Raw genomic sequence first — 14328 nt, forward strand, 5'->3', positions numbered from 1 at the left:
TTGACATATCTTGAACATGTCAAGTCGGGGGAGTGATATAAGGAGTGCGAGGTCAGCCTACCTCACACTCCTTATGTCACGCCCCCGACTTGACATGTTCAAGATATGTCAATAAATCAGTGAAATTTCATCTCGATGAGTGCGACCTCTTCTCTTTGCATGGATTCCCAGGATTGACTGTTTCTAGGTCTGGCACCCGAGATTCCCAGCTGCTGGGCTTCTGCATGCCGCACATCATTTGAAGTCACACGGTAACAGCGGTGCCGTCCGCTTTTTATCTTGAGTTTTGGAGTTTATAAATAAGCAAAACAATATTATTTGGTTGGAAATTTGACAACACCTTGTTGAATGTTCCAGGCCTACCATATATAGTACTCCTGAGAGATAACATGGCAATATTTTGGCTTCAGGAACACTTGTAGTATGACCAATCCAGATTAAATGATATAATTAGGGCCAGTACACATGCAAACTAATTATGATAACTGAATGGCAGACATTCTAATGTATACACATCACAAAAAAATAATATGAATACAGATTTCCCTGGAGTATTATTGGGGGGAGGGAGGATGTATTAGTTTGAATGAAAAAAATTGGATCCTTGGAAGAAGATGACAACTTTATTGTATTTTATGTATAACAATAACATATAATACCATGATACCACATAAATAATATATCTTTGTAAATCATACCAGGTAAATCAAAATATCTTTGTTCTACTGATGTCTCTTTGTAAAAACTTTATTGTGTAATTTTCTTAATAAAAATGTTCTAATAAAAAAGTGTGTCTTATAGTCAAAGAAATATGGTAACTTCTAAAGAAATTTCCCTTTCTCATTCAATTATACATCTGTCTGTTATATGTTTTTGATGGTCAACAAAATACTATTTTCCAGTCATTCATTTTTCACACTCTAGGTAAGATAATGTATTTTCCTCTGTGTGGGATTTTGACTTCTCATTCCTCATATTTGGTCCTGTTAAAATAAAAACACTTCTATAAACCTCCCATGCTGGTACGGTTCCAGCGGTGTCAGCACATGCATTTCGGGGCTCAGGTTGTTATGTCATATGAGCCCTGAGTCCAGTTAGCGCTGGCTTCACTATTCTCACCTTCAGACAAATCGAACAATAAGAGGATGTCAAAGAGAAGTCACAGCCCTGGTTTCCTGTTGATGTTCACTACGTCTAAGGGCGGAGACAGTGAAGCTGGGGCTGATTGGGCACAGGGCTTGTGTGATGCAACAACCTCATATGAGCCCCAGGAACGCGAGTGACGGTACCACTGGAACAGCACCAGCACGGAAGGTGAATATGATCTTTTTATTTTAACAAGGTCAAATATGATGACAATCCCTGTAAGAAAATACCATTTCTGTTTAAAATATTTCTCAGATTAAGAACATGAAAAAGGCTTCTTCCCTGTGTGGGTTCTCTGGTGGTGAGCAAGATGATCTTTCCGGGTAAAACATTTCCCACATTCTGAACATGAAAAAGGCTTCTCCCCTGTGTGGCTTCGCTTGTGGTGATCAAGATGCACTTTCTGGTTAAAATATTTCCCACATTGTGAACAGAAAAAAGGCTTCTCCCCTGTGTGAGTTCTTTGGTGTATAACAAGATGTGATTTCTCGTTAAAACATTTCCCACATTCTGAACATGAAAAAGGCTTCTCCCCTGAGTGACTTCTTTGGTGCTTAACCAAACCTGAGCTATTGTTAAAACCTTTCCCACATTTGGAACAAGAAAAAGGTTTTTCCCCTGTGTGGGTTCTTTGGTGTATAACAAGATGTGATTTCTGGTTAAAACATTTCCCACATTCTGAACAGCAAAAAGGCTTCTCACCTGTATGAGTTCTCTGGTGTATAGCAAAATCTGATTTCTGGTTAAAACATTTCCCACATTCTAAACATGAAAAAGGCTTCTCCCCTGTGTGAATTCTCTGGTGCTTAAGCAAATCTGATTTCTGATTAAAACATTTCCCACATTCTGAACAGGAAAAAGGCTTTTCCCCTGTGTGAGTTCTTTGGTGTATAACAAGATGTGATTTCTGGTTGAAACATTTCTCACATTTTGAACAGGAAAAAGGCTTCTCTGTGTGAGTTCTTTGGTGCATTACAAGATGTGATTTTGTATTAAAACATTTCCCACATTCTGAACATGAAAAAGGCTTCTCCCCTGTGTGAATTCTCTGGTGCTTAAGCAAATCTGACTTCTGGTTACAACATTTCCCACATTCTGTACAGGAAAAAGGCTTCTCCCCTGTGTGACTGCTTTGGTGCATAACAAGATTTGATTTCTTGGTAAAACATTTCCCACATTCTGAACATGAAAAAGGCTTCTCCCCTGTGTGAATTCTCTGATGCTTAAGCAAATCCGATTTCTGGTTAAAACATTTCCCACATTCTGAACAGGAAAAAGGCTTTTCCCCTGTGTGAGTTCTTTGGTGTATAACAAGATGTGATTTATTGATAAAACATTTCCCACATTCTGAACAGGAAAAAGGCTTTTCCCCCGTGTGAGTTCTTTGGTGTATAACAAGATGTGATTTCTGGTTAAAACATTTCCCACATTCTGAACAGGAAAAAGGCTTCACCCCTGTGTGACTTCTTTGGTGCTTAACCAAACCTGAGCTATTGTTAAAACTTTTCCCACATTCGGAACAAGAAAAAGGCTTTTCACCTGTGTGAGTTCTTTGGTGGTGATCAAGATACGCTTTCTGGGTAAAACATTTCCCACATTCTGAACAGGAGAAAGGCTTCTCCCCTGTGTGAATTTTCTGGTGTAAAACAAAATCTGATTTCTGGTTAAAACATTTCCCACACTTTGAACAAGAAAATCTGTTCTCTGCTGCGTGAATTGTTTTATTTTTAAGAAAAGAATTTTCAAGGGGAAAAATATTTCTATATTCTGAAGGTGATAATGGCTTCTTTGATTTAGGAGCAGTTTGATTTTTAATGCTAATTTTGTGACTTTGATTTTCCTTAGTAGTCGGTAATGAATCAGAAGACAGGACCTGTTTCAAAGCATCAGATGACAGATCTTTGCTGTGAAGGGATGATGGTATATCTGGAGTAATGGCATTCACTTCAGTTGTGTCCTGTGTGAACTCAAGATCATCTAATTTAAAAATTGAAGATGTCAGCTGTCCCTCTGATCTCCCGGTACAGTAATCTGCTAAGAATAAAAACAATTATTATTTTTCAATGAAATAGCCTCAAACTTAACATTTTTAAACATTTCTACTTAAACGGTCATTAAAAATGGCAAGTTATGTAAACAATTTTAATTAGTCAGCAAAAAAAGACAGCTCACAGTCTAATAGAGAACCTTATTGAATGAACCAATTGAGCGTGGTGTTCAACTGTTGTTCATTCTGCCTCCCAAATATGGACTAAAAAGTCACCAAACAATGTTATATAGGCAAAAATAATACCAATGAAAAGTTCTACTCATTTTACAAAAAACAAGTCCCCACTCAGGTCCATCATCTGTCAAAGGAGAAACAGAGGTTTCTTTCAACATTATTAGTGGCTTGAAAAGCAACATGGCTTCCATAAACCAATCTAGCAAAATCCACTCTCCCAAAGACAAATTTCCCCCTTGCTTCTGAGCCTTGCAGTGTGCCCAAACCACATTTAGAATCCATGTATTTGGCATTACTATAGTGAGAAGAACCCACTTAATTTACGGTGCATGTGTCTTCTGGAGCACAATCTGGGCGCTATTTGTTGGGTAAGAAAATGGTATATTTCAATTTTCACTCTCCAACATCCACTGCGCGCTAATTACCGGAAAGTGGCTGTGGAGTCAAAATTGTCACTACTCCTATAGATTAATTCTGAGGTTTAAACTGTCCAAAATAGAGTCACTTTAGGGGGATTTCTACTGCTCTGGTTTTCTGACATGATGTCATATTGGGGCTTCTACAAATGAGGTGTCCCATCTTCTCTGGGATCTGCCCCTATGACGGCTGCTTATTCATTCTGTAGGCGGCGTTGGTATTGGAGGAGACATTAGAACCAGAAGCCCTGGGTGGGGGCGCAGACTCTGTTCAGCCACTATGATTAAGATGTCTGCGACCTGTGATACCATCCATTCTGGCAGGGGTACCATCCATTCTGGTAGTTTGGGTGTGTACGCTGTCCAGCTAGAGTAATCTGCTCCGTATTTCAGCCAAATGAAAAGCACCTCACCCTACTAAAGCCTGAAACATATTGCCGGAAGCTGCGAGATACAGGTTCTCCTCTGATTTAGTCCTCTGTACTCAGCTCACAACTTGTGTATTTGATTCCTGTTGTGACCCCGGGCTGTTTACTGACTACTGTTGCGACTTCTGATTTTGCATTTTCTCTGCCATCCCGGTTGTAGCTAGACCAACTTCTTGCCATCTCATACTACAGAAAAGCAAGTATCAAAATGGCTCAAGCCTAGGGGTCTGTGTATAAGTCCAGATGTAGAAGGTTAAAGAAGTTAAAGGATAATGTGCGAAACTGTGACTGTAGACAATAACACATCTACTGAAATAATCAAGCTGAACAGTCTTTTTCAGTATAAAAAAAATGGGTTATTAATGGTAAAACCTCTTCGTGGTAATTAGAGTATGGGTCTCAGTGTCAAAGGCCAATATTTTCTATCACAATTTCAACAAGAAATATACTTTTAGATAGAATTATTCATAAGGCTGTGTGCGCGTGTTGCGTATTTGCTTGCAGAAATTTCTGCAAGGTTTCGCCATCTATTGGCAGAAAAACGTAGCGGACAATAACGGCGTTTATGCGTTTTTGTAAATCCATAGAGCTAAATAAAGATATATTTTAAAAAAATAATAATTGTGATGTAATTTCCTTGTTCAACCTCTTCAGCCAAATACCCTCATTAACCCCTTCACCCCCAAGGGTGGTTTGCACGTTCATGACCGGGCCAATTTTTACAATTCTGACCACTGTCCCTTTCTGAGGTCATAACTCTGGAACGCTTCTATGGATCTCGGTGATTCTGACAATGTTTTCTCTTGACATATTGTACTTCATGATAGTGGTAAAATTTCATTCAAATAACTTGCGTTTATTTGTGAAAAAAACGGAAATTTGGCGAAAATTTTGAAAATTTCGCAATTTTCCAACTTTGAATTTTTATGCCCTTAAATCACAGAGATACGGCACACAAAAAACTTGATAAGTAACATTTCCCACATGTTTACTTTACATCAGCACAATTTTGGAACCAAAATTTTTTTTGTTAGGAAGTTATAAGGGTTAAAAATTGACCAGCGATTTCTCATTTTTGCAACACCATTTTATTTTTACGGACCACATCCCATTTGAAGCCACTTTGAGGGGTCTGTTGTGAGCTCATTTTTCCCTTCACCATTGAGGTCTGATGAACTCCCTCCTCTGGTGAAGGAAGGTAGTGAGACTGATTACCAAACAACTGGGCAGCTAGATGATAACTGGGTGGCTGGAATTGAGGACTGGATATAAGGCTGCCGACGCCCTTCTTCCTGGCTGGTGAATTTCCTGCTGGATTCTTGGAGACCAGTCTGATTCCTGCATCTCAAAGCTAAGTTTTTCTGCTCTGCTTTGTACTCTTCAGTTTTGTTTTTTCCTTGTTTTTTGGGAGTTCTGCCATCCCCGGCCGGGGGTGAGCTGAATTCCATTTTTGTCTCTGATCTGTTGATCTTTTGCTCTGTCTTCAGAATATACCTGAGTGCTGATATAGTCTTTTGAAGCCTAGCGACTTCAGGGCCTCTTTTTCCTATCAGTCGGTTGGCTCATTTTGATAGGGTTTTTGCGGATGGCAGACAGCAGCTTTCCTATCCTGTCCTATGTAGTTAGCTTGGGCCCCATCATTTGCTCAACCTATCTTTCTATCTGTGTTAGTGTTTTCATCTTGCTTCACCGTCATTATATGTTGGGGGCTGCCTATTGCTTTGGGGTCTGCTCTGGGGCAGTTTAGTTTTTCCCCTTTCTGTCTTTAGGCTATGTAACTCTCCGGCTGTGATCGAGGGGTCTAGGGCACCGTAGGAACCCCCCACGGCTACTGCTAGTTGTTGTGGATAGGTTCAGGGGTCTGCAATCCGATAGCTGCCAACCTCTCTGGTTTTTCTGGACTTAGCTGGTATTTTGTTTTTTCCTCCTTCGGTGACTCATCATAACAGGGGTCTATATGATAGAAAATACCCAAAAGTGACACCATTCTAAAAACTGCACCCCTTAAGGTGCTCAAAACCACATTCAAGAAGTTTATTAACCCTTTAGGTGCGTCACAGGAATTTTTTGAATATTTAAAAAAAAAAAAAATGAATATCTAACTTTTTTTCACAAAAAAAATACTTCAGGTTCAATTTTTTTTATTTTACCAAGGGTAACAGGACAAATTGGACTGCAAAAGATATTGTGCAATTTGTCCTGAGTACGCTGATACCTGATACGTTGGGGGGAACCACTGTTTCGGCGCATGGCAGAGCTCAGAAGGGAAGGAGCGCCGTTTGACTTTTTCAATGCAAAATTGGCTAGAATTCAGATCGGACGCCATGTCACGTTTGGAGAGCCCCTGATGTACCTAAACAGTGGAAACCCCCGACAAGTGACCCCATTTTGGAAACTAGACCCCCCAAGGAACTTATCTAGATATGTGGTGAGAACTTGGAACCCACAAGGGCTTCACAGAAGTTTATAACGTACAGCGGTACAATTAAAAAATCATATTTTTTCCTCAAAAATGATCTTTTCACCCCCAATTTTTATTTTCCCAAGGGTAACAGGACCCTAAAAGTTATTGTGCAATTTGTCCTGAGTACGCTGACACCCCACATCTGGGGGTAAACCACTATTTGGGCGCATGGCAGAGCTCGGAAGGGAAGCAGCGCCATTTGACGTTTTTGGCTGGAATTGAGATCTGACACCATGTCGCGTTTGGAAAGCCCCTTATGTACCAAAACAGTGGAAACCCCCCACAAATGACACCATTTTGGAAACTAGACCCCCAAGGAACTTATCTAGATGTGTGGTGAGCACTTTGACACCTCCAGTGCTTCACAGAAGTTTATAACGCCCGGGCGTGAAAATAAAAAATTCTTATTTTTTCCACAAACATGATCATTTAGTCACCATTTTTTTATTTTCCCAAGGGTACCAGGAGAAATTGGACCCCAAAAGTTGTTGTCCAATTTGTCGTGAGTACGCTGATACCCCATATGTTGGAGAAAACTACTGTATGGGAACATGTCGGGGCTCGGAAGGGAAGCAGTGACGTTTTGGAATGCAGACTTTGATGGAATGGTCTGCGGGTGTCATGTTGTCTTTGGAGAGCCCCTAATGTACCTAAACTATTGAAACTCCCCACAAGTGACCCCATTTTGGAAACTAGACCCCCTAAGGAACTTATTTAGATGTGTGGTTAGCACTTTGAACACCCAAGGGCTTCACAGAAGTTTATAGTGCCCGGGCATGAAAATAAAAAAATCGTATTTTTTCCACAAACTTGATCAATTAGTCCCCAATTTTTTTATTTTCCCAAGGGTAACAGGAGAAATTGGACCCCAAAAGTTGTTGTCCAATTTGTCCTGAGTACGCTGACACCCCATTTGTGGGAGAAAACTACTGTATGGGCACACGTCGGGGCTTGGAAGGGAAGTAGTGACGTTTTGTAATGCAGACTTTGATGGAATGGTCTGCGGGTGTCATGTGCGTTTGGAGAGCCCCTAATCTACCTAAACTATTGCATCTCCCCACAAGTGACCCCATTTTGGACACTAGACCCCCCACGGAACTTAACTAGATGTGTGGTGAGCACTTTGAACCCCCAAGTGCTTCACAGAAGTTTATAACGCCTGGGCGTGAAAATAAAAAAAAATCATTTTTTTCCACAAAAAAGATATTTTTGCCCCCAATTTTTTATTTTCCTAACGGTAACAAGAGAAATTGGACCCCAAAAGTTGTTTTGCAATTTGTCCTGAGTAGGCTGATACCCTACATGTGGGGGTAAAACACTGTTTGGGCGCATGGCAGAGCTTGGAAGGGAAGGAGCACCATTTGACTTTTTCAACTCAGAATTGGCTGGAATTGAGATCAGACGCCATGTTGCATTTGGAGAGCACCTGATGGGCCCAAACAGTGGAAACCCCCAATTCTAACTCCAACCCTAACGCCAACACACCCCTAACCCTAATCTCAGCCCTAACCCTAGCCCTAGCCCTAACCCTGGCCCTAACCCTAATGGGAAAATAGAAATAAATACATTTTCTTTTAATTTTATTATTTTTCCCTTACTAAGGGGGTGATAACGGGGGGTTTAATTTACTATTTATGGCGGTATTTATTTTTGGCGGCTGTCGCACGCTAAAAGACGCTTTTTATTGTAAAAATAGTTTTTGCATCACCACATATTGAGAGCTATAATTTTTCCGTATTTTGACCCACCGAGTCATATGAGGTCTTATTTTTTGCGGGACAAGTTGACGTTTTTATTGGTACCATTTTCGGGCACGTGACATTTTTTGATCGCTTTTTATTCCGATTTTTGGGACGCAGAATGAACAAAAACCAACGTTTCATGAATATCTTTTGGGGGGTGCGTTTACACCGTTCCGCGTGCGGTAAAATTGATAAAGCGGTTTTATTCTTCGGGTCAGTACGGTTACAGCGATACCTCATTTAGGTCGTTTTTTTATGTTTTGTCGGTTTTATGCAATGAAAACTATTTTATATAAAAAATAATTATTTTTGCATCGCTTTATTCTGCAAGCTATAATTTTTTTATTTTTTCGCTGACGATGCTGTTTGGTGGCTCATTTTTTGCGGGACAAGATGACGTTTTCAGCGGTACCATGGATATTTATATGCGTCTTTTTGATCGCGCGTTATTGCACTTTTTGTTTGGCGGTATGATAATAAATCATTATTTTTTGCTTCGTTTTTTATTTTTATTTTTTAAGGGGTTCGCTAAAGGGGTTAACTAATGGGATAGTTTTATAGGGCAGGTAGTTACGGACGCGGCGATACCCAATATGTGTACTTTTGTTTGTTTTTTTTATTTCCAAAAAATGGATTTATTGGGGGAATATTTTTTTTTTTTTTCTAAGTTATTTGGCGATTTTTTTTAAAATTATTTTAACATTTTTTTTTTTAACTTTATTACATAGTCCCAGGTGGGACATCACTGTCCTGTGACAGATCAGCGATCTGTCACAGGCATAGACGCAGACTTCCTCATGCCTGCGCTTAGCTGTGATAATCAGCTGACACCCGGCCGCGATTAGCGGCGCTCACCACGTGGGCGCCGCTGATCGCGGTAGCTGTACTATCCCGTCCATTGGCATAGGGGCCCGGGTCCCATGGAAGGGATAGTACGTCTGATGTCAGGATGGGGTTAATATTAAATAAAGACACACACACACCAGCCTATGTAGGAGCATTAACATAATTAACCTACATGTGCTGTAACAAAAAAACAATTGTCAGAAATATGTGTGAAATGCAATATTTGTTTATCTTTCAAAAAACTTAAAAAAAATTGTGGGCTCCCGCATAATTTTCATAAGCAGGAGAGGGAAAGCCGACAGCTGATTTAATATTCTGGGACGGAGCCAATAGCCAAAGTTTCCCAGGCTATTAATATCAGCTCACAGCCGTTTGCTTAGCCTTTACTGGCTAGTTTACAGGGGAACCCCAGAAAAAAAGGACACGGGGTCCCCCTATAAAATCAAACCCTAATAGCCTGGGAAGGGGCCATGGATATTGGCATTCCCCAGGCTAAAAACATCAGCTCACAGCCGCCTCAGAAATGGCGCATCTTATAGGTGCGCCAATTCTGGCACTTAGCCTCACTCTTCCCACTTGCCCTGTAGCGGTGGCAAGTGGGGTTCATATTTGTGGGGTTGAGGTCACCAATGTATTGTCAGGTGGAATCAAACCCACAGGTTAGTAATGGAGAGGCGTCTGCAAGACACCTATCCATTACTAAACCCACAGAGATATTGTATAAAACACAGACACCCAGAATAAAGCCCTTTAGTTGAAATAATCACATAGACTCCTTTACTGAAACAAAATTTACCATACTTACTGAATGCCTAATCCCCGACTCCTTTGTTTCCTTCAAACAATCAAAAAATAATAAAGCAACAAATAATACTATCCTGTCCACCGTAGTCCATTTAATACCGAGTGTCCCACGGCGATCTAACGTGTAGAACAGTCACATCAGAGGATGGACTGCTCTACCCGGCCTCTGGTGATCAACTGACAGGAGGTAATAGCTCCCGCAGTGTATCACTGTGCTGCCGTGAGTGTTCACTGGAGTTCATCAGCTCCAGTGCTCTCACTTACGGCACTACCACTGTGTGAGAACTTTCTCATGCAGCTATGCCGTGAAAGCATCGGAACTGATCAGCTGATGAACTCCAGTGAACTCTCATTGCGGCTCAGTGATACACTGCAGGAGCCATTACCTCCTGTCAGTGTATTGCCTGCGGCCGGGTAGAGTGGTCACATCTTCCGATGTGACTGTTCTACACGTAAGATCACCGTGGGACACTCTAATAAATGGACTATAGCAGACAGGGAGTATATGTTGGTTTATTATTTTTGTTTGCAGGAGATATGGGCATCGGGGATTAGGGATTTGGTGAGTATGTATTTTGTATGTAAGTATATAAATGTTTTGATTTACAATTGAACACAGGCACCGGATGATGAGACTATTCTCCCATCATCGGTTCATGCTGTCTTTGTTATATGTGACAAAAGACGTAGCCGGATGGGAGTAGTGATCCTATCAGACAATGCCTGGGTACACATGTCACATGGCTACATGGGTACAAACAAACAGAAAAACACAGACATACATATTCTCCGCCCACACACAGAGACACACACATTCGCTGCTTAGCTTCTGGGGACCAGTACACCCTACAGGCTTCCACGGCCTTCTTAAAGTCGTCATGCACCGACTCTCTGGCACAATCTTCCGGAACCTCTACAAGGCACTTGAACAAGGGAGTCTCACCCTTCTCCACTGCACCGAGATGATCGCCTGGCTCAGTTTCCAGCATCAGCTCTCTCCAAACTTCCACCTCTTCGAGTCGCTCGGCCAGAACAGACATCTGCAGTTCCATTTTCTTCAGGGCTGCTGTATTAACCTTTGAGCTGAGACACCTCTCGTTCCAACGCACTCACTCGGCCCTCAGCAGCCTGTTTCCCAAGCTTCTCCTGCTTCAAATTGGCTTGTATAGTCTCCTTGAGTCTCCTTAGCTCGCTTCTTCCATCTTCTGGACTTGGTGAACTTCCATCACTCAAAGAGGTACCTGCTTCAGGCCTTACTTCTTTGGTGGCTTCCTCCGTTTCTGTATCCTCGACCTTCACCTGTGTCTCAGCAGTGTCATCTTCAGCCCTCTCTTGGGTTTCAGCCGTGTCACCTTCAAAGGCTTTCGCTCCCAATAAGAGGTGAATCCACCAGTGATCTGCTCTTCCTGAGCATCACGGACTCCTGCTCCACCAGCACTTACCGGGATTTCTTCTCCCATAGCACCACCACTGACCGACCATCAGCTGCTTGCACAGAAATCGGAGAGGACACACACACCATCTTCTTGGCTGGTTCCCTCTCCCTGACTTCGTCTTGTGGAGCATGGGTGTTACACTGTGTCAGATCCTCTGACAGCACAGTATCTGTCTCAGCCCAATGGTTGCTACTGGCAACGACACTTCACCTTCCTTCCTGATCTCCTCCGTGTCTGAAAGAGAACCCACAGATGGAATAGGATCACACGACATTCTATTATCAGCACTTGGGCAGCTTCTTTGTGGTACTTGCGCCTTTGGCGATGGGAGGATTTGCCGTCCTTGTTGGGCCCTTCCTTACTTTACTCCCTTTCTTAGAGTCACAGTCACCCCGAAAGTCTGTGTCACACCCCATAGTATAGAGAGTGATTTGGGGGGTTCACCAAATTAGTGTCAGCTCCTGGAAAACAAGTAATGCCTTACCATGGCTTCCAGGTACACATAAATTGGCCATTTTATGCACTAAGCTTTCTCAATTTTTCATTCTTTTAATGCAGTAATGCAACTCATTTTTCATATTTCATGTTTGCGCTACAGTGCGCTTCCTTTTTTGTTTGAATACCACGGAGTTACAGACTCTGGTAACTGAGGCAGGGTGACCCCACCACAATCAAACTATCATACAGATGAACAGGTTGAAAAGAAAAAAAAAATTACATGGAATAAAACTATCCCCAACAACAACGTATGTATGAGGGGAGAGCTCAAACGCTAAACCAGAGTTACACCCGTTTATGGAGAACCAGTGGAGCCAATACGAGTCCTTAGCAGAAGAGTGGAGAAAGTATTAGCGCCCCCCATTTCAGGAGAGATTGTGCAGTAATCTGAATTCTTTATGATTAAAAACATAATGGAATTTATGATATGGAGTGAATCCATGAAACCAGAGCTCAAGCCATGCCAACACATCTCCTGCAGGTGTGAATAATTGTATATTACAGCCATCAGCCACACACAGCTTAGGCTAGTTCCACACAAGCGTTCCTTGGAGCTGCGTCGGCCCCTGCCGTGCTTGTCTGGTAAGCTCCGCCTATGGGCGCATGACGCTGCATGCGACCTGCGTACCCTATCTTTAGCATTGGGTACGCAGGCCGTGCGCAGGTATGCGTTTGCCAGCGCATGCGTCCTTTTGACGCAGGTTGCATGCAGCGTCATGCGCCCATAGGTGGAGCTTACCGGAGGAGGCGCGACAGGGGGCGGAGCTTAGTGTCGGCAGTGTGCAGCCGGACTACACCACCGATAAAGCAGCCACAGCCGGTGACTGAGAAGAATCTGTGATATCTCTGCATTTAGTGGTTACTACTCACCTGGGTAGTCATATGTAGGAATCTTCTCTTTACACCGCTCTTCACCCCTCACATATGTCTCTGTAGTATTAATATGGGTCAGATCTTCACCCTGAAACAAATATTGTAAAAGTCACAGACAGATGGAAAAGTCACATCTATGATCAGCTCTAATCCTGCCATCTCCACCGTTCTCATTACACAAGTATAAAACATATAATACTGGTGGATAAAACAAGACTGAGCACAAGACCTTCACAGCCGTCTACACATCATAGGGGAGATCTCCTGACACCTTCTCTCCATCTACCTGATGATCCTGAGGAACATTGGGATCTTCTTGTTTACAGTCCTGTGGAAGAAGAGGACGGGGACATCTCCCTGGTGTTGTCCTCTTACTGGATAGATCTGGAGGAAACACATACAGGGACTGAATTCATTCTTTACATACAGATAATTATAGGCCGTGTGTATTTAGTCCTGTCTATTACCTGGTGATGTGAGGGGCTGGGGAACCTCCATCATGACGTCCTTGTACAGATCTTTGTGTCCTGCTAAATACTCCCACTCCTCCATGGAGAAATAGACAGCGACATCCTGACACCTTATAGGAACCTGACACATACAATGATAACGTCATCCCCCGATCCCTTCATAGCATTACTGTATAATGTCCCAGCATTCCCAGCAGCGTCACCTCTCCAGTCAGCAGCTCAATCATCTTGTAGGCGAGTTCTAGGATCTTCTGGTCATTGATGTCCTCATTTATCATGGGGTGAGGTGGAGGCCCCATGATTGGGCTCAGGGGTCTTCTCCATCCCTCAGACACAGGGTCCTGACAGCGCTCACTAGAGGTCTTCTTCACTACTGTGTAATCCTGGTAATGGAGAGACACATTAATAAATCTCACTACAGACATTCCCAGAGTCCTCACCTCTCCAGTTCTGTCCATCTGTTATTCCCATAGATAAGAATGATGGAATGTGACGTCATCAGAATCTCTCACCTCTCCTGTAAGCCGGAAGAGGATCTCTAGGGTGAGGTGTAATATCCTCTCCACCATCTTGTCTCTGTCCATATCCATCCTTGATGGGTAAATTGGGAAAATTATCTTATATACAAGATCTTCACTGAGAGGATCCGATATTGTAGAGACCTGAATGAGAAGATGAGCCGATGTAACATCATAAAAATCCTGTGTAATTATACAATTACTGGAGATAATAAGGGAAACATATGAAGAAATAAAACGTGTAGATGTTGTATTCTGTAGTCTTGTATGGACTGGAACATAAATTGAATTTCTGACTAACACATCTCCTCCATGCTCCCAGTCACTGGCTATGTTACTCACTGCTTCGGTGACTGATTGGCTGTAGGAATCACAAGTTCGTTGGGACTGAGCAGGAAATACAGAGACCGGCGTGGGATCCAAGCAGCAATGGTATTTTTTATTATTTTACAACATTCTATTT

The 14328-nt window shown here is 42.3% G+C and overlaps 1 protein-coding gene across 1 annotated transcript in view; it reads right to left on the minus strand.

Moving 5' to 3' along the window:
- Positions 1–601: 601 nt before the first annotated feature.
- LOC141072978 (uncharacterized) overlaps positions 602–14328 on the minus strand; it is a 138217-nt gene continuing 124490 nt past the window's right edge. Inside the window, 4 exon segments of the mRNA XM_073560244.1 lie at positions 602–3180; positions 12875–12965; positions 13164–13261; positions 13345–13462. Coding sequence (XP_073416345.1) covers positions 1403–3180; positions 12875–12965; positions 13164–13261; positions 13345–13462 — 2085 coding nt within the window. The 3' untranslated portion in view covers positions 602–1402.

This window comes from Dendrobates tinctorius, unplaced genomic scaffold (genome assembly GCF_039654945.1).
Source record: "Dendrobates tinctorius isolate UK_male_01 unplaced genomic scaffold, ASM3965494v1 ptg000294l, whole genome shotgun sequence".
Taxonomy (NCBI): Eukaryota; Metazoa; Chordata; class Amphibia; order Anura; family Dendrobatidae; genus Dendrobates; species Dendrobates tinctorius.